The 20,484-nt window shown below is 37.9% G+C and overlaps 1 protein-coding gene across 1 annotated transcript; it reads right to left on the reverse strand.

Moving 5' to 3' along the window:
* Positions 1-571: 571 nt before the first annotated feature.
* On the reverse strand, positions 572-10,688 carry LMOD2 (leiomodin 2). Its single transcript, XM_070946828.1, has 3 exons — positions 10,280-10,688; positions 3,657-5,201; positions 572-929 (listed from the first exon to the last, which is right to left on the reverse strand). Exons 1-3 carry the CDS (start codon positions 10,550-10,552, stop codon positions 903-905), a joined length of 1,845 nt encoding a protein of 614 aa, XP_070802929.1. The 5' UTR covers positions 10,553-10,688; the 3' UTR covers positions 572-902.
* Positions 10,689-20,484: the final 9,796 nt, after the last annotated feature.

A 20,484-nucleotide genomic window follows, 5' to 3' on the forward strand; every position in this document is an offset into this window, starting at 1 on the left:
AATAGCCACAATGTCCAATCATCGATCTTGTTAATCACTCTTGTGAAACAAAATTCTTCTGATGAAATGTGTGCTAATATGACATACTATAATAAAGCTCCACTTGACTGCGGAAATCAACTTTTGAATTTTATAGCTGCTGTTTACAACTGCTACCATGCACACAGAGCATGGCACCAAGCATCTCTAGCTTTTTTCATGTAATGATCATAACACCACACAAATCCTCACCAAATCTTCAGCGTAGAAAGATTCTTCTCAGACTATCACTTAGTACTCCTTAACCAGTGGTGGGTTCCACTTACCTTTGCTACTGGTTCAGACCTGTGAGCATGCGTGCGTGCATTCTTTGCTCACACACGGCGTTTTTGCGCATGTGCAAAGCGTCCATGATAACATCCGGTGGGTGGGAGGAGCCTCCCACCGCTGCCACTACCAGTTTGCCCGAACCAGGGCAAACCAGTAGAAACTCACCACTGTTCTTAACCCATATAATACTTTTCACAACAAACCAAGACAGATACTGTTTTTTTCCACTTAGAAACTCAAAACATATTTATTGCAAGTGTATGATGCAAGCAAAGAAACACAGTGAATTGAACAGGTGCTTTTTTAATAGAAAGGACATGTTCCATGAAGTGCTACTTGATATCAACATAAATAACTACATAAACTATTTCTTCTGAGAAATCTTATTAAATTAAAAAAAAGTACTCTCCATATTTACAAAAAGACTGTTGAATTCTTCAAAGTATTGCTTGAAGTTTCAAAGGCACTTTTTATTTATATCTCAAATCTAAGAGTGTACTTTTGAAGCTGTTTACATCAGCCCGTTTTATCACTGTAGAATGATTGAGTACCTCTTTGAGAATTTGTACAAATCTTCATTTCATGGCTGACTTTTATCGCAGAGCTTCCGGGATCTCCACCTAAAAAGAAAGGTGTTTTGCTTACATTAGGAACATGAACTAGAATTAAAAGAATAAATCATCTAAGTAGAGAAAATCCCACAGGTTTCAATGTCCTATTGTACTGTGTATTGTAATAGTAAAAACATATAGATGTTTTAGAAACATATTCGGCTTGATGGCAAGGATGTAAAACAGTGTTATCTCAGTGTGAGCATATGTGATCAAAAATTAGAATCTCTACTGAGAGGTGAGGAGAAGCAGCAAAATGTATATCTTAAGTTACATAGATTCACTCCTTAAAACTCATCAAGTCCCCTCTTAAACTGAGGACTTTTCCATCCATTATTGCAGGGGTCTCCAGACTTGGCATTTTAAAAACTTGTGGGCTTCAACTCCCTGAATTTCTCAGCCAGCAAGGCTGATTGAGGAATTTTCGGACTTGAACTCCACAAGTCTTAAAGTTGCCAAGTTTTGAGGCCCCTGCACTATTGGAACAGAATGGCCTTTACGTCTGCAAAAATCATGGTAGCTATGTCACTTTGAATAACATAATTTTATTTTTCTTTATGCTTTTCAAAAGTGGGCCCCAAATTTTGGGCCACAGCTTCTACAGTGAGTTTGGCTTGGTTAATCTGAGGAGGGCATTGAAGCATTGAACAGATAAATTGGGCATTTTATACATCTCAATTCCCCTCTTCAGATTGGGGTTGATTTTTTCCATGGAAAGTTAAAGTCAAAATACCATAAGTGCTTGAAGTTGAAAGGACTTTTGCACTTAGAATCCCTCCCGAAACATACATACATACATATCCGCCCTCACACCAGATCATCAACTACACTCCCCCAGTGCTCAATAGCCAAGATAACTTTTTAAAAAATGATTTACATTTTTAAGTTAATACAAAATATTCTAATAGGTAAATTTGAATCACTGTTATATGGTTTTTAAAATATACTCGCCCATTGTTTGTAGCCTTTTCTTTTCTTATACCTCTTTTCCTTTCCTTCCATTTTCCTCTCTCTAAGTATTTTTGATAAATAAATAATATTTACCTTATAGTAAAGAAGGTAAATATTTGGCAGCCAATAAATTTTATAAATACGTAATTTTTTATAAATAAATATTTATTACTGTTGTACTGAAAAAAAAAGTGACTCCAGGTTACAAAAGAATTTGTTCGCTCTTTCCCCTAAATTAAGTTGTTCTTGGAACAAGTATACTTAATTCCAATGACTATTTGGATTCCTTACTTTTTCAAGTACACATTGTTCTTATCTGTACAAATGCAAACAACAACGCTAAGTAAATGTTGGACAATTGGTAGAATATTATAATGTAGATCAATCAAATGTTAAAATAGACCTGATTTCTGAGCTGATTCTTTTAATGATTACATTTCCCTTAAAAGGGTAAGTAGACACACAATAAAAATCAGATCTTCCTTTTGTATTACTTTTCTGGATATCTATCAATTACTTTAGCACATTAGAACTGAATACCTATACTTGTAGAACTCTCACTGACATATAAAGTGTTCTCTTTATAGAACTGATTACCCATAGGAAGGTGGGTTTTTTTTGTTTTCGTTTTGCTTTCACATCCTGTTGCCCTAACATTACCTTTCCAATTAGAGAAGCTGGCATACATGATGTGTGAGGCATTTTCCCAAATCAATTGTGTGAGTGCTCTTACAAATACCAAATTCTATCATCCCTAATGTGGGTGATCTACTAATATAAGAGAAATATGACTTAACAAAAATGATTTCCCCTGTACAATTTCAAAAATGCAAATAGCTTTTGAACCGCAATAAAGATTACAGATTACTAATTATATTAGAAATTCAGGTCCTCCAGTAAAGATTGATTAATTATGTGCCATAGTGTCATTTTGAAGCCCACCTATTAGATATTTTCTTGTAACTGTACAATATGAATGTCATTAGAACTGTGTGAAATAGATGGAATGATCAACTCCATAGCAGTTTAAGACACCAAAACAGACTTTAAGTTGCAAAATTCCTCCCTTTGTATGATTCAGGGGGAAAAAAGACTCCATTTTATTTTCACTGAGTAGTTGTCAGAAAAATCACGTAACCTTCACCACTGAGGGACCGGAAATGGTTTGCTTCCAATTCATCTTGAACACTGAGGTTCCCTCCTATCTTTAAATCCAATGAGGGTGCCTCCCACTTGATATGACAAGATTACACGAGTCTTGAATATCTGGCTGTAATTAAGATTTCTCTCTTGTGAACCAAAGTAGCTGTCCTATCTTTAAATGCTAGTTCACTTTAAGACAAAAAATTGGATCAAATAATAAAGTAGGATGGAAGTGGGAATCAAGAACGAATCTAAAGATGAGTAGACCTCTTATTTTGCAAAAAAATTATTTTTTAGCCCAAAGGAGAAATGTGAACGAACAGCAATGAGAAATCAATGATTTGTAGGAGCAGTGTAATTTTGTTCCATATCAAAAAATGCCAGCTGAGAGGGTTCGAGAGGCTGTTCAGTAAGAATCTCTTTCTATGGAGTTCCTTCTTGAGGGTTCTTATCTATCAAGGTGACCTCACTGTCAGTGCTCAATTCCTACAAATTCCCAGAGGCAAGTTAAGGAAGTACTTTCTCTTTTTCAACAAAGCGATAAAAAAATTATTACCTTATAGATTATCCTTTGATTAAAGTGTGATTATTTACCAACTTGCTTCCAGTTCTAAATCAACTCCTGAAATTACAATTACTTACCCGCCTTAGCTGCTTTATATTACTTCCACGAATTGCCTCCATAAGATCACTGTGGAGTGATCTTACTGGAGTAGAAGGTCGACTTGAAGGACGTGACCCTTCTTCTGATATATTGTCTGGGATGGACTTTAATGAATTTTTAATTTCTTTTAATATTGCATTCTCATGTTGTTTGTTTTTCTTGCTTTTTTTCTTCTTCTGCTTATTTTGTAGATCTCTCTTGGCACTTTCCTGCTGTTTTATAACCTCAGCAATATTCCTGGTGGGTGCTTTTTTCTCTACAACTATTTGAGGAGGAGGAGGTGGTGGCGGAAGAAGAGAAGGAGGAGGAGGTGGTGGTGGAGGAGGAGGAGGTGGGGGAGTTGGTGATGGAGGCGGCGATTGTGATGGGAATGGAGATTGGTTTTTAATAGCAGTGGCTTTCTTTAAAATCTTTGGAGAAGGCATAGGTGAACTTTTGGGAGGTGAAAGTTGGTTTTGAGGAGCTGAAATTTTCTTAGGAATCTTTGGAGAAGACCAAGGTGAACTTCTAGGAGATGAATATGGTGAAGAACCAGGAGTTCCTTTCTGCAATGCTTTGGCCTTTGGATTTAGTACTCCATCCCAACTAGACTGTTGTTCTTTCTGTTCTTGCATTCGTTTCTGCCTTTGTTTATCCATATTTCTTGTCAGAATGCCTGTCATACTCATTCTTGGTCCAGCAAGCTCAAAGTGATAGCCTAGTTTCACAATAGTAGTATTGTCCCTTAAAAGTTTAACCATGTCCATTTCAGCCTGACTGCCCATTATGTGCCTTTGGTTATGGAATCGTAATTCTGTTAAAACTTTGTTGTTCTGTAAAGCCCTCATGATCGCAATAATTCCTTTGCCTGTGACAAAATTAGAATCTAGATTCAGACTCACAATATATTCATTCTCCTTTAGCATACCTGCAATAGCCATTGCAACATTGTCATCAGCATGAGTGTTAGCCAGATTAAAAGTCTTCACTACAGTATTATTCCGTAGGGCCTGAGCAAAATGTGTTAGCATCTGTGGTGTGATATTTTCAATATTGTTTAAATTGACCTCAGTAGTTTCAGTATCATTGTTCCTAACTTTTTCTAATGCATCTTCAATCACTGTTGGATTTCCACATGGATGCATGGCTCCCATCCTGTAGTTCAAATATTCTGCTTCCTTTTCATTGTGACCATTGGTAACAATTTCATTTTCATTATTTTCATTATTTTTAAGTTTAATGTTAAGTGAAGTTTGCTTTGTAGTATTTGGAAGTTTTTCACACTCTTCAGCAGATTCCTCTTCATCATCTGTACTACTTGCTTCTTCTTCTCTGTCATCTTCATCCTCTTCCTCTTCCTCTTCCTCATATTCCTCATTGTTCTTCTCATTCCCTTCATTCTCATCCTCTTTGTCCTCTTCATCATCATCTTCATTGTGTGCCTCTTCAGAAATGTCACTGTTGGTTCCTGTAAAATATTCTTCTTTAATTTCTTCTGACTCATTACCATCATCATCTTCTTCTTCTTCGTCTTGCTTATAATCCTACAAGGGAATTAAGGTTTAGTTATAATCAAAAGTAAATGATAAAAATACATTTTATCTATAAAGGTCCTCAAATTTCATTTCAGTGAGCTTTCCCAGATAATTATTATAGAAAAATTATGCACCGTGATGAGTTTTAAGAAGCAGTACTCTCAAATTTAGTTTTGCATAAAAATACTCCATGTATGTAAGCATCTGATCACAATTTATTGAAGATGTTTGAATTTAAGAATGTTGTGATTATGTGTCATAACATCTATTAGAAAGTGTTCACAATATTACTGAGGGTTAATAGCATAACGAGTACTACTCTAACCTCCATTTGCCTTAATTGGATATTGGATATTTTCAGCGAACAGCACCCTGGGAAGTGACAGGTGCATTTTAAAATCCCTCAAAGAGAGAAAGTTAGCTTCCACCATGTCCACCATGTTTCTGATCTTGAATGAGGGAAATAAGAAATGACTGGTAATTGAGTAATTTCTAGAATGTTTTACTTAGCATAATGTGTAATTCAGCTATTCTTCTATTCCAAAAGGGGATAGCCTGAAATTTTATCCTGCAGAAGATCCCTGTAAGCACTGTAGAAAATCCCCAGAGAGCTAACTCAGTGGGGTGTTTATTATTATTATTTGGTCCTTTCGAATCAGTCTTGATAGCTGATGACTACATGGAGAAGTCTTTGTAGTTTTCTTGGCAACTTTTGTAGAAATGGTTTGCCATTGCTTCCTTACTATGGCTAAGAAAGAGTGACTGGCCCAAGGTAACCCTACTGGTTTTGTGCCTAAAACAAGACAGAACTCACGGTCTCCCACTTTCTAATCTAGGCCTTTAACCCATTATATTGGTGTTGGTTGATTTTGTTACCAGACTATAATTTTTAACAAGAATGAATTTATAGAACACAATTAATTGTAAATAAGTATGAATGTAAATACATTTGTTTTTATTTGTGTATATGCCCTATTTATGGATTTTTAGCATGCCACTCGAAGTCCAGGTCAGATTTTTGGACAAGAAAAAGTTGCTCATCCCTTTCTAATCTGTCTGGCTGTCTTCTACACTATTAGAACAGGACAAAATCAGTACACACAATTTCAGTGTTGACATCTCACATAGAGATATGTCAATGAAGAAAAAAAACAGTTGATGCTATCAGTTTTGTTTCTTCAGTGAGTGCTTCCTAATTAAGTTATTTGGATCCCTTCTTTGCTAAACTTGCATTGACCACAACACCTTTTTTTTTTTGCTTGAATTTCACCGAAATACTCGTTGTTCCCTCCTCTCTACAAAATAAGCATCAGGATTATAATCCAGCCCTCTTAATTGTATAAGCAGAAAAATTGTATAATTGTATAATTGTATAAGCATAAATAATCCTGGAAGAATACAAATATCTATATTAATAACCAAGGTCATAAAAAAAACTCTGATATTCAAATTCTGGATCCAGCAATTAAGCACAGAGGATTTAGACCTCCCATTATTGCATATTCCTCTTTCAAACTGCTACAATTAGTTTTCTTCCAACCATGCGAAGTTCCCCAATGAAAAATGGAGTATCAGCAGTATACTCAAGGCCATTAATTATGCCTAACCTGTTATTGTTCTCCTTTTGCTGTTATACAGGCAGACACCCGCAGAGTTTGTGTGTTTGTGCATGTGTGCGCTTGTGCATGTGTGTGTGTTGGGATAGGGAGCTAGAATACTGTTGAACTGTAAAAGAATATTATCCAGGCAGCCTCCATGCCTGCAGTGTTAGTTAGTGCTTTGTCTTTAAAGTTTGAAGCTTGAATTACAACCATTGGGCTTGAAACACAGAACAATTTCAGAGAAGTGCCAAACAGTGTCAAGTGTAGGTTGAAATTAAGTCTAGAATTAACTGTGCTTGTACATTCCCAGTTCCAGACATAATGACTGTTGTTGCTATTTAGGTATACCGTTGAATTACATAACTCTAAATCCTGCTCTTTTCGTCATTACTTTTTTCTTATTTGGATTATAATTGTTTATTATTGCTTGTTAGTGTTATTTCATTCTGCCCTTGGAAAATCGGGATGACCAGTAGCTATTAGTATTGGACTACATACCAACACCCTGGCTCAAGCACCAAGATAAATTCCTTCAGACGGGTTCTGATAAGAATGAAACACGACTCTGTCACTTCAGAGTTAAATAAAGACCTGTAATCTGGATGCTGCTAGGAATGTTATTCTCTCTTTACTGGTTGTCATGTTTCATTCCAACTTTCTGCTCTAGAAAAATAATGTTTTGTTATAAAAAAAACAAATATATATATATATATGGAAAAATGGTAATATTTGGCTAGCTAGAGAGACCGTCTTACCTGTAGTTATTTAGACATCTTTTTCTTCTAGTTTAATTTATTATTGTCCAACCAAGTATTTGTAATTTTCCTTAGATTTTGCTTTATCCCAATCTTTTGATAGACATAGGTCAATTTCTTTCTTTTCTTATTATGGCTGTTAGGGTCAGCACTGTGTTGTTATGATGATATCACTGATAGAGACTGGGCTGAAATTTGAAATGTATGGCCTTTGTTTAGGAGGTTAAAATAGGAAGAGGTGAATTTATGTCCATTTTTCTTCTTTAAGGCACAGTTTAAAAAATCTGTTGAAAGATAGATTTTCTAATTAGAGTCATTTAAGCTTTCTCGCTCTTTCTCTCTATTGCAGGGGTGTCAAACTGGATTTCTTTGAGGGTCAGATCAGCATTGTAGTTCTCCTCCATGGGCCGGGGGGGGGCAGGGAGTGGGGAGGGGGAGATGGGACGGACACCTCCTGCTGCATCCTGCCGGCCAAAACAGGAACGGCAGGGTGCTGCAGGCCAGCACTGTGCTGGCCAAAAATGGGCCATATGGAGGTCTCCCAAGGCCCCTGTGTGGCCTGTTTTTGGCATCCCCAGCCTCCTGCAGCACTCTGCCGAGGAAAAACAGGCCACGGGGAGGCAAAAAACGGGCCATGGGGGAGGGGGCGCATGCAGCCTGTTTTGGCCAGCAGAGGCACTGCGGACTGGTCCTTCGATATTTCCAGACAGGCCCCATGGGCCGGATTTAAGCACCCCATGGGCCAGATCCGGCCCGCCAGCATTAAGTTTGACACCCCTCCTCTATTGCTTGCTCATTATCTGCTTTCTACCTGTAGTCCTCACTTATCGACTGGTTACTTAGTGACAGTTCAAAATTACAACAGACTTCACAGTTCCAGAACTCCGATGGCCGCACACACACTGTGATCATGTGATCACATTTTGGGCAGTTGGCAACTGGTTTGCATTTATTTATTTATGGCCATTTGCAGTGTTCTACAGTCATGTCACCATGATTTTTGCTGGTATTTACTTCAGGTTTATGGCAAAAAATGATTTTAGATAAAATGGATTTGTTTAACAACTGTGGCATTTGCTTAATGACCACCACAAAATTGAGCATAGAGACAGAGTGATCCACTTAACAATTTATAGCTGTTATTCTGGGCTCACTTATGGTCATTAGTTGAAGACTACCTCTATGTATCTCTCTATCATTCTCTCTATCTTTTATCTACTGTATCTACCTACCTATCTACCTGTCTCAACAATCATCTACCATAAATGTCAAGCAGTCATTTGTACGATTTTTATTTATTATTTATTTGATTACTATAGTTGCCCATCTCAACAAGTGACTCTGGGTGGCACACATGTTTTGATTACAATACTTTTTGTACATGTTAGAAGCTGCAGTGCTCCTTCCCATCCCAACCTTTTTTTGAGTTTATAAAGCTTGTATTATGAACTTTCTTTAAAAACTTTAAATTTGGGGAGTTGGAGACAGAATGGAAGGGATAAGGGGAAGGAGAAGGGATAGATAGAAAGTTGATAGAGACTTGTTGATACAACAAGAAACAATTTTCAACAAATCAGTAAAGAACTTCAATTACCACCATGTGTAATACTTGTGATGAGATTTATGCCTGGCCTTATTCAGACAATAAATTTATTTTGATGATAAGAAAAGAAGGAAGTATACTTGCATTGTCCTCACTTTGCTATACGTTCAATATGCCAGAAGCAAATATTTGAAGTGCAGACATATGCATGCCACTTTCTTAACTTCTACCACTTTTCTACAATTTGAAATCTTGGAAAATGTGATGTACAAAATAATAGAAAGAAATAGATTGAAATTAGCATGCATATTGCCACAGGCCCTTATCACATAAATTATTTGAAAATCTAAATAAGACTCTTAAATATTCGGTCCTCTCCATGTATATAATAATACATGAAAGGCAACCAATAATTAGCATCTTCCCTTGAGTCATTTTGTACTAGCTTCTGTTGCTGGAATTCAGTTTTCCTTAAAGCAGATTAAATGCTATGAGTCTGAAATGTGGCAGGACACATCTGTTGTAGCACAATGCTAAACAGAATTTGATATTATATGTGTAACTGAACCTGAGATATGAGTGAGACATTTAGCAAAAATACATAATCATTCCAACTGTGGCTATGTCAGTACTTCTCAGCTTGTGCTTTGATGACGTTTTTGGATGTTCCTTCAAGTAAAAAGAATATTTGTATATAAAAAAAGCTCTTCACAGTGTAAACTAGCATCCTGGGAAGCAGAGTTCTGAAGCAATGAACTCATTGGGATGATAATTTAACAGCACAGAGGAAGAAAATGTATTTTACTCTACAATTTCTATATGTTACTAAAGCTTCTGCTCTTATTTATTTATTTATTTATTATTTATTATTAAAATTTATATGCCGCCCTTCTCCCGTAGGACTCGAAGCGGCTCACACAATTAAAACCACAACAATAAAATACTAAAAACCAATCCGAATTTTAAATCCCCAAAATTAAAAGCCTCATAGTTGGTCAGGGAATTTGCTGAAAAAGCCATGTCTTCAGGCCAGCGCAGAAAGTGCGGAGATCGGGAGCCGTCCGGAGCTCGGTGGGTAACCCATTTTTGATCAATTTGCTTTTAGTTTGATGGAAAATACAGAGCGAGGAAACCATTCTACTGAATATGAGTCATTTCTGGGCCAAATTAATGCAGTTATTCTCCTACCTGTTCACATGCCCCCATTCTCTCTTTTTCCAGAAGTTTCTTAGTCTCCCTTTCCCAGTAGGCCATCAGTGCTTCCCGGCTAAAAGTTCCTGTGGGAGTTTTTTCTGTTAGACTCTTTTGCCTATGCCCCACAGGAAGGCTCCGGTCAGGCTCAATATCCTCCAACTCTTTCTCCAGCTCCTTCAGCTCCTCATCGGTAAGAGAAGCAAGGAGTTCATCTTCATCCAGCTCTTCATATTTACTAAGCTCTCGCCTGTAGCCAAAGCCAGACATGGTCCCTTCTGTTATCAGGCTGATGTAAAGCTGAAACTACAATGCAGCATTCACAGAGACTGAATCCAAGGCGCCCGCATATGCTTTGGTTGGCAAATGTTCACCCCCCCAGTAACTGCAGCACCTTTTAAAAATATTCCTAGGGGGTTGTGACAATGCACGGAAGGATGAAAGCATGGTCTGTTTTAAGCATCAGACGTCAGCAAGAGTTGAGCAGAAAGAATGTCCCAGTGCACTAGTGTCTTATGTCTCTTAAACACAAGGATTACTGACACATTGACAAGAACCATATTTAGAGTGGCTTGATAAAAGGAAAATGAATGCTCATCTGTAGATTTAGAAGCCCAGGAAGATAGTTGTTCATAAAGCAACAAGCACACTTACTTTGACACACAAGAGTTTGTGGTCTACCCAAGCAACAAAGACCAGGTAACAAAAGGGGTGCTTCATTCAGCATGATTAGGACCATTCCAAAGTGGGACAAAATATTTTCTTAGCTGGGACATCCCTTCTTTTCATGGCCCCATAGTGAGAGAATGTTTAATAACTGTTCAACTTGAGATTTACTAATTTTGATCATTTTAAGATGGAAATAGGTAAATCTTGAAAATAGGAAAATCCAGGTTCCCCAAATTATGGAATATGCCACTAAATTAGGCAAGGATTTAAACATAAAAATATAGTAACTCAGCTATAATATTTTCTTTTCTTTTAAAAATATCAAGATATGGAAGTGAATCTGAATTTGACAACAAAAGCCTTTTTTTTAAAAAAATGTTAAAGATGCATACTGGGACAACAATATTGCTATGATAGAAATTATCTTCTAGGGATAGACTTTGATCTTTGTAAACTCTTATATGAAAGGACATAATATGCATTTTCCTGCATTAATCTGAAGATTAAAAATGAGGAGGAGGGTTGGAAATGCCTCCATTTCTGTGGATATTTTGTTGTTCTTAGATTGTAAGCATAATCAGTGGAATAATTAAATACAAGTTTTGAGAAAAATACCTATAGTTTAATTATTTCAATTAGTTTCAAGCATGTTTGACTCTCAGTTGCACTGTGTTCTAAGTCTGCTTGTCAGTCTTTTTCATACAAATATAAATATAAGGCATTGGTAATAGGCTAAATGATCTTCTTTAAATCAAGGGTCTCCAACCTTGTCGACTTTAAGCCTGGTGGACTTCAACTCCCAGAATTCTGGGAGTTGAAGTCCACCAGGCTTAAAGTCGACAAGGTTGGAGGCCCCTGCTCTAAATATCACTGAAAGGGTTGCGTACATTTAATTAGATTAAGCAAACATCTGTAGCAGCAGTATTAAATGATGGTTCAGTCTACACTTGATTTGTTTATAATGACTTTCATCTTTCTTCTTTAAAACATACATACAACAATCTATCTTTAAACATGAGGTAACCCAGGGCTCATATACATTACTGAGTCATTTTTCTGACAGCTGACTCTCACAATCCGATATTTGTATTAATTCAATCATTTTCTGTGAAGTTTGATTAAAGCCAGATTTTAAATGGGCATATTGTTTTGGTCCATATAGTTCACAGACAGGTTTAATTTTTATTCTGTTATTTTGTGCAGGTATCTGGAAGCCTAGAATTGGAGAGCAAAATTCTAGAGAAACAAGATATTGGCAGTGTATAAAAGAAAAGACGAGATATAATAAAATGATTAAAACAATACAATAGCTTTTAAATGACAAAAAATATGTTAATGTGCTCTAGCTAGAAGAATGCTAATAGTAGTAAATGTTCCTCTGTTTATGGGTAAATTCTTTGAAACGTACAGGCTTGTTGGCATCATTCAAACTGGAGTTGTTAAGTATAACAGTTACCTAAGGTGGTGATGTCTTTTTAAAGTACTAAACATAAGTCTAGTCCAAAATTGTAAAAAAAGAAGAAGCTATTTCTATGTTGACAGATGGTGTTCTGGAGATAGCTATTTTTGTGTTGGAACAATGAGTATGGCTTCTTCGTGCCTTCCTGGAACAGACTTCCCTTAAGTTGGCAGAGTGATCTGGTTTCAAAAAGATGAATGCAGTTTTAAGATACATTCAAAATTTCTTTGCAAAAACTTCAAAAGAAGCAATAATCACATAACCGTGCTTTCCTCTGCTTCACACAGACCTCATCTGGAGTTTTAACACAACCTTCTGTATTACAACTTTCAGAAAACTAAACACAAATAGGCACATCTTTGGAGAAAGAGTGACACTACAGAGAACATATGGGGAAAGGTTGGAGGAAGAGGTTATAGTCAACATGTAAAAGAGAAAGATGAATGAGGCTCTGATAAAACTGTCCAACACTGATTTTGCTTGTTGCCGACAATGAGTGAAAAGTAGATCTAATGGACATATATTCTCTGAGGGCAATTTTCACTTAAATATTAGAAGAAAGAAAGGTGAAATGTTTCACCTGGTCATTGTGGACAGATCAATTTCCCCAATCAAGTAGGAACATGCTCTCTTGATCAAGAAGCTAAAGTTGACCTTCAGATGAAAAACAGAATTAGATAGGCATCTGAAAAAGAAATACTAATAGTAATGAAGGCATTCAATTATCTTCACATAGACTAGGAAAATGCTTGTCCTTGACTTGATATGGAAACCTGATTTCTAGATATCCTTAATGATTATTCTGTGAAACATCTACCCTGGAGCCAACACCAGATTGATCAGAAATAGTGTCCTGTGATGACTCCCCCAGACACCTCCCCAGACACCTCTCCAGATGTCAGTTTAGAGGAGGATGAACTAGTCCTGGGCATGTCAGGAGGGGAGTTGGTCAATGGCTCCAAGCAGCCGTCTGAGAGGGAATTGGCTGAAGCATAGGTGCAGCAGGACAGCCCTGAGACTTCAGGTGGGGAAAGTGCACAGGTGCAGCTGGTCAGTGATGAGGAAGAGGAACTGCCTTCTGCACTTGAACTGAGAACACATAAGGCAGAAAAAAAGGCAGGAGCAGCAAAGGTCAGCTTGATTACTCATGAGGAGGCAGCCTCAGCCCTCTTGATGGGCTGCACCAGAAGCTGGCTATATGTTTCCTGATCGTTGTGATTTCCGCTTTGCTTTGAATTGACACTGTGCCTTGACTTGGATCGTGCTCTGTGAACATTCATGTATCGTGGATTTAATTTTACCTGGTGGATTTATCTTGTTTGAAAAACTTTCAAGTGCCTCGTATATTCATTGGCCATTGGCTCTACGGACTAGCATTAGCCTACTTTTGGCTGGACTTAATTGGGACAGTTCTGGATTTTTGGTGAGGAGAATTATTGTATAGTGGGTTTTAGTAGGCAAGAACCAGACCAGCATAGCTGCAACAGTACTTATTGACTCAAAAAGGGAACTGAGAAACTGCAGGCAAATGCCTGTTATTTATACTGTAGGCCCACAGGGCCTTAACTAATCATAGAAAGAAGAAGAACAAAAAATAAAATTAGTTCTGACAAAAAAATGTATCAGTTGATCAAAAATGCAAAAGGAAAAAGTGATTAACACATGACAAACAACTAAACAATATTCAAATGTAACCAGAATAGGAAATCAACCAAGGAATAGCTTGAAGGAAAGAGAGAAAAACAGATAGCAAGGGCATGTATGTAAATGTAGTGTCTCTCCTGAAAGGGCCGTTAGAGTCCGGATTCCTCTACCCCCTTTCTATAGGTACCCAGACTCTTCCTTGCTACACAGTCATTCACCGGGTGTCTCAATGTCCATCATTCTGGACGTCAGTCTGCTCTGATTTCTCACCCAGGTACCCCCACTCACCCAGTTCATGTCATTTCCATTGTTCTCTGGGGTGTCTGGTGCCCCTCTGGTCATTGGCTTGTTCACTTGCCTCAGCAGTTCACCTCCATTGCATTTGTCACCCCCTCTGGTTACCCACTCACCCAATCATCTGGGTCAGCTTTCTTCTCTGTCTCCTCTCCCCTTTCCAGATTCTAGCCACCTCTCTCCTCCCAAAATCTTCCCACCAAAACCTGAGGGGAAACCTGAACCCCTTCTTCTCTTTTTCCCACCTCTTCCTCCCTCAGCTGAAGATCCAGGGCTCTAGATCTCTCGCAACTACATAGATATTTATGGATGGTGATGTTTGTGACTATACACCCTTGAATACATTCATCTAGCAGGTGATAAGATGGAAAGCTGTTGTCATGAACTGGTAACTGGATAAAAGAAAAGATGAAACAGAGTTAAAATAAATGGACTTTCTGGCATGATGTCAAAGTGGAGTTCACCAAATTTCAGGGCCCGTGCTGGTGTTTTTTTTTTAATCTGCTATGGTTAACTAGTGAAGATCCCCTGTTTGTTGAGGGTGCCAAATTTTCAAAGTAGTAAAATCAACAAGATATTGTGAAGAACTCCAAAATACCTCTCCAAACTGGTAAAGTCAACTTTATTATGGCAAATCTAGTTTATTGTGAACTAATATTTATACATATGTAGGAGCAGTATGGTGGCCTAGTGGTGAAAATGCTCACCTTCCATTCAGAAGATTGAGAATTTGATCCTAGTAGCAGCAGATGTTTCTCTGCTAGGGCACAAAGAAAAAATATCTACTGTGAACTTTGCATGGCATCAAGAAGGGCATCCAGCAGGTAAATGCTCAGCTCCATCCAGTTGTCCTGAGTCTACCCTGAATTAAGGGATTACAGAATCATTAGTATGTGTATGAATGGGTCCACTGCACTGTATGTATGTATAAATAAATCCATCAAAGAACCTAACCAGAATGCTGATCTTGGAGTCATCATCAGCACTCCCATAAAAAGGTAAAAGATAGTGTGCAGTTACTGTTAAGAAGTAATTTCTATGCTTGAAGTTCTTTAGGAAGAGAATTGAAAATAGCTATTGGTGCAGTTATGCAACAATCCTCTTTAGAACAATCCTTATACAAGATCATGATTCAACCACACTTGGAGGACTAAGTTCAGTTCTGGCCATGACAATTTTAAAAAGATACTATTATAATGGGAAAAGGCACAGCAGGAGATTTGGGACTGAAGCATACCTTCCATAAAGATAGATAACAGCAGTGAGGGCATTCTAGCCTGAAGTAGGAGACTAACAAGAAATGTGACTAAGGTAAATAAAATACTTTATAGCATAAGCAAGTTAGTTTCTCTCTATCTCAATACTTTTTTACACATACTGTATCATAGTTAAATTGAGGAATTTGCTGCCAGCAGTTGTAACTGATCTTAAATGGGGACTAGAGAGGTTTATGGGAGGATCACGCTTCCATGGCTACTAATATTGATAGCTGTTTACTGCCTCTTAAGCACGCTCACTATGCCTCAAATGCTGTTTGCTGGGATCCAACAGTGAAAAGGAACGATCGCCCTTCAGTTCAGGCTTATGAGCTTCCCAAGCTTGACCATTGTGTAATACAACCACAATTGAGCCAAGCATTTCTGTTGCTAAGTGAGACAGTCATTAAGTGGGTTTTGCCCCATTTTACAACCTTTCTAGGCACAGTTATTAAGCAAATCTCTGCACTTGTTAAGTTGCAGTTGTAAAGTGAATTTATTTATTTATTTATTTATTTATTTATTTATTTATTTATTTATTTATTTATTTATTTATTTATTTATGTAATTTATATGCCGCCCTTCTCCCGAAGGACTCAGGGCAGCTTACAAGAAAGAACAAAAAAATTACATAAACATTCAAGTCAAGTTAAAATTAGTTAAAATTAATTAAAAATTAAAAATTTAATTAAAATTATTAAAAATCACCCCTACAATTCAGCCCATTTGGTGGAAAAGCCACGTCTTCAATTCGCAGCGGAAGGAGAGGAGGTCAGGGGCTGTCCTGAGGCCGGAGGCAGCCCATTCCAGAGGGTTGGCGCTCCCACAGAGAACGCTCTCCCCCTGGGGGCTGCCAGCCAACATTGTCTGGCTGACGGCACCCTGAGGAGGCCTGCTCTGTGTGAGCGCACTGGATGATGGGAGGATGGCAGGAGATGATCCTGCAGATACCCCGGGCCTAAGCCAGTGGTTTTCCCACTGATTTTGCTTGTCAGAAGGTTGCAAAAAGTGATCGCATAACTCCAAGATGCTGCAACTGTCATAAATATGAATCAGCTGCCAAGCATCTAAATTTTAGCCACTGACCATCAAGTTGCTACAACAGCTTTAAGTGTGGAAAATAGCTATGGGTCACTTTTTTCAGGGCTGTTGTAACTCTGAACAATCACTAAATGAATGGACTACTTGGACCAGACTGGACCAAATAGGTCCATTGTCTAATCCAGGAAAGCTTTTCTTATGTTCGCATATTTTTAACGTCAAAAGCAGGTTAGTGTTTTGTTGATTGCTGACCTACATGTGACATGGGTTTTACATGTATTTTTTCAGTCCTGAGAAGTCTCAAGATCCAGACATTTGGAAATTTAAGTCCACAAGTCTTAAAGCTTCCAAGAAACTTGGATTTATTATTAATCATATTTTAGAATTTAGAATAATGTAATTATTATGTTTCTTCACTTCATGGACTAACACTTACTAATGCTGTGACAGTCCTTGTTTCAGAGCACTAACTCTCAAGAGTTAGACATACCTTTCTGGAATCATGCATAAAACATTTGACTGGGATTGGGAGACCCATATTCAGGTCCCTTCTCACCATTGGTAAATAATCGGGTTATTTTTGGCTAGTCATACCCTCTCATACTGTACAAAGTAGTGTTACAAGAATAAAATGAAGAGAAATCCCATGTAATCCATCTTGAGTTCCTGGAGACAATAATTTCTGACATATAAACCATATTTAGGCAGATGGAACAAATTATATAGATTATTTTTTTTTTTTGAGTCAACATGAACGTCAAACATTGTGCATATTGGATTGTCTTTGAAACCAACATGTCACCACCTACATTTAATGCTCACACCAGTAAACCAACTGGATAAAAACACACATTGAACGTATGTTGTGGAATAACTTTTCAGTCAGGTTACTTTGCCAAGTAATTCGATTGTTTGGGTCATCTACAGCAGTGACTTTGTAAATTCAAAGTCAGGTGAGAATACTGGCCTTTTCTCTTCTGAGATAAAAACAAATGGAAATTAGCCAGTAATTCTATACTTGCTTACTTTGGAGAGAATCGCATTGAGTTCAGCTGGTTCCCTTATGAATAGACAGAAGCAGCTGTTAGGTACAAAGTACTCCTTGTGTAATGCCTAGTTTTCCCCGTAGAAATTCTAGCATTTCAGATGCAAAATGAAGAACATGGCCAAATGAACTCTAAGTAGGACAACTGGACTCAATTCACACAGCAGGTTCTGGAATATCATGAAAGGGAAGCAAGTATTAATCACTGTATTCACTCTTAATGTGCATTAAAAAAAAATCTTATGCTGCTGGAAGTTCATAAAGCCATTATGTAAATGATCAGCAATAATTTTACAGTGAGATTATTTCATTGTGTTTGATTAAGCATAAAGAATATAAAAAATACCAAATACAGTACATTCAAATTTCATGTTAAAATCCACCCACATAGCCATATTATGGTGGAAATTCATCTTTGTGGAATATGGGAATAAGGATATTGTGATAAATTGCATCTTTTGTCATCCTAGAACTGTTAAATGAGCTCTTTCTCTTGCCTATAGGAAACCCAGGCCTGTACAGAGAGGCTGATACTTGTGGGGGATTCCTGACTGCAATGTTATGTTTGGGGACGAAGGTTTCAATAGCAACCTGGCTGATACTTCACTACAAAGTGTCTTTGGCAGGAAATATAAACAAACAGCCTTTCCTGTATGTCAGCCAAAACTCAGAAATATCATATCAGAAATCATATTACCATCCTTCGTCTCTCTCTTTTCCTGGGAAGAGAATCAAGTGCCAATTTCAACTAGTTTTAGGTTTATCCCGCCTCCTTTTGAATAATGTTATGTTTGCCCCAAACAACCTTGGAGCTGGGTACTTTGGCCTTCTCCACCAGCCAAATTCACTCCAAAACAGGCAACAAGTCAACAAGAGATTATGTCCACATGCTTCGTCTGTGGATCATCCAGCTAGATGGCTTCTGCGGCTGTCAGTAAGGATAATTTAAGCATATGACAACAAGAAAGGGCCAATATAAAACTACAAGATAAATTGTGTATTCTAATTTTTTTACTTTGGACGCCCCAGAAATACCTTACTGAGAAACATATAATACAAACTGCTTTCCTTACTTTCCAGGCACATTTATAGAACAGTGGGGTTATTATGGTTAGTTGAACATCTAATTACAGATTACAGATTAACAGAGTTGGAAGGGACTTTGTAGATCATCTAGTCCAACCTCCCCCCCTCCAATCCAAGCAGGAGACCTTACACGATTTCTGACAAATGGCAGTCCAATCTCTTCTTGAAAGTCTCAAGTGATGAAGCTCCCACAACTTCCGAAGGCAAGCTGTTCCATTGGTTGATTGTTCTCACTGCCAGAAAATTTCTTCTTATTTCCAGGTTAAATCTCTCCTTGTTCAGTTTCCATCCATTATTCTTTGTCTGGCCTACAGTGCTTTGCAAAATAGCTTGACCATCTCCTCTCTGTGACAGCCCCTCAAATATTGGAAGACTGCTATCATGTCTCCCCGGTCCTTCTTTTCACTAGACTAGCCATGTCCAGTTCCTGTAACCGTTCTTCATGTTTTAATCTCCAGTCCCCTAATCATCCTGGTTGCTCTTCTCTGCACTTTTTCTAGAGTCTCAACATCTTTTTTATAGTGTGGTGACCAAAACTGGATGCAGTATTTTAGGTGTGGTCTTACTAAGGTTTTATAGAGTGGTATTACTACCTCAGTTGATCTTGATTGTATCAGGGGTGAAATTCAGCCGGTTCTATCCAGCTCAGGCGAACCGGTAGCAGCGGCTGCGGGAAGCTCTGCCCACCCATGGGGACGTCATGATGTCGCTTTTTTGTGATGATTTTAAGCCTCTGTGCATGCACATTTGTGAACCGGTAGGGAAGGTAAGTGAATTTCACCCCTGGATTGTATTCCTCTGTAAATGCAATTTAGGTTTGCATTGGCTTTTTTGGCTGCCACTGCACATTGCTGGCTCATATTTAGCTGGTTGTCCATTAAGACGCCAAGCTCCCTCTCACAGTTACTGCTATTAAGCCTGGTTTCACCCAGTCTGTATGTGTACTTTTGGTTTTTCTTGCCTAAGTGTAGGACTTTTCTTTACACTGAATTTTATTTTGTTAGATAGGGCCCAGTGTTCAAGTCTGTCAAGAACCATCTGGCTCTTGAGAGTATCCTCTAGGGTGTTAGCTATTCCTGTCAGCTTAGCGTCATTTGCAAATTTGGTAAATTCACCTTCTATTTCCCCATGTAAGTCATTTATGAAGATATTGAAGAGTACTGGGCCTAAGTGTACCACACTGCCTACTTCCCTCTATGTAGACTTAGACCCATTAAGGACTACTCGCTGAGTACGGTTTGTCAGCCAGCTGCGAATCTATCTGGTGGTAATGCTATCTATCCCACTTTTTTCTAGTTTACTAAGAAATAGGTTGTGGTCTATTTTGTCGAATGCCTTGCTGAAGTCTAATCCCTTTTAGTGGGATTAACCATAAAATCAGTATGAGTTCTTTTTTCCTTTGAAATGTATTTCAATAATTGCGTTTCTTTCACTGAGCTAGAATGTCTGCAGGCGCTGGTTAAAAAAGTCAGGATGCTGCTGCAACCATGTAATCAAAACTTTTGTTGTTTTTTTAGGTGTTGCACAGAACAAACAAATGGAGTTTTGATTGCACTATTTGATTGTGTGGGCCACACGTGCGCACATGTACACACACTTACACAGAGCAAACAGTTTGCAGTCAGGTAACAACAAACTGGAAGACTTCCAAGGGGGAAAAAAAGTAATCACCTCAAACTTGAACATATTTTGTGAGGTTAAATATGTT

This window comes from Pituophis catenifer, unplaced genomic scaffold (genome assembly GCF_029215685.1).
Source record: "Pituophis catenifer annectens isolate HBS135680 unplaced genomic scaffold, rPitCat1.0.hap2 SCAF_7, whole genome shotgun sequence".
NCBI classification, from domain to species: Eukaryota; Metazoa; Chordata; class Lepidosauria; order Squamata; family Colubridae; genus Pituophis; species Pituophis catenifer.

What these genes read in the sequence shown, in the direction of transcription:
- LMOD2 (XM_070946828.1), bottom strand. Translation starts at nt 10,552, where the DNA reads ATGTCTGGCTTTGGCTACAGGCGAGAGCTTAGTAAATATGAAGAGCTG. An exon ending in GAATGGGGGCATGTGAACAG is followed by an intron (nt 5,202 to 10,279) that starts GTAGGAGAATAA and finishes ATTCCCTTGTAG; the next exon opens with GATTATAAGCAAGACGAAGA. An exon ending in ATATAAAGCAGCTAAGGCGG is followed by an intron (nt 930 to 3,656) that starts GTAAGTAATTGT and finishes CTTTCTTTTTAG; the next exon opens with GTGGAGATCCCGGAAGCTCT.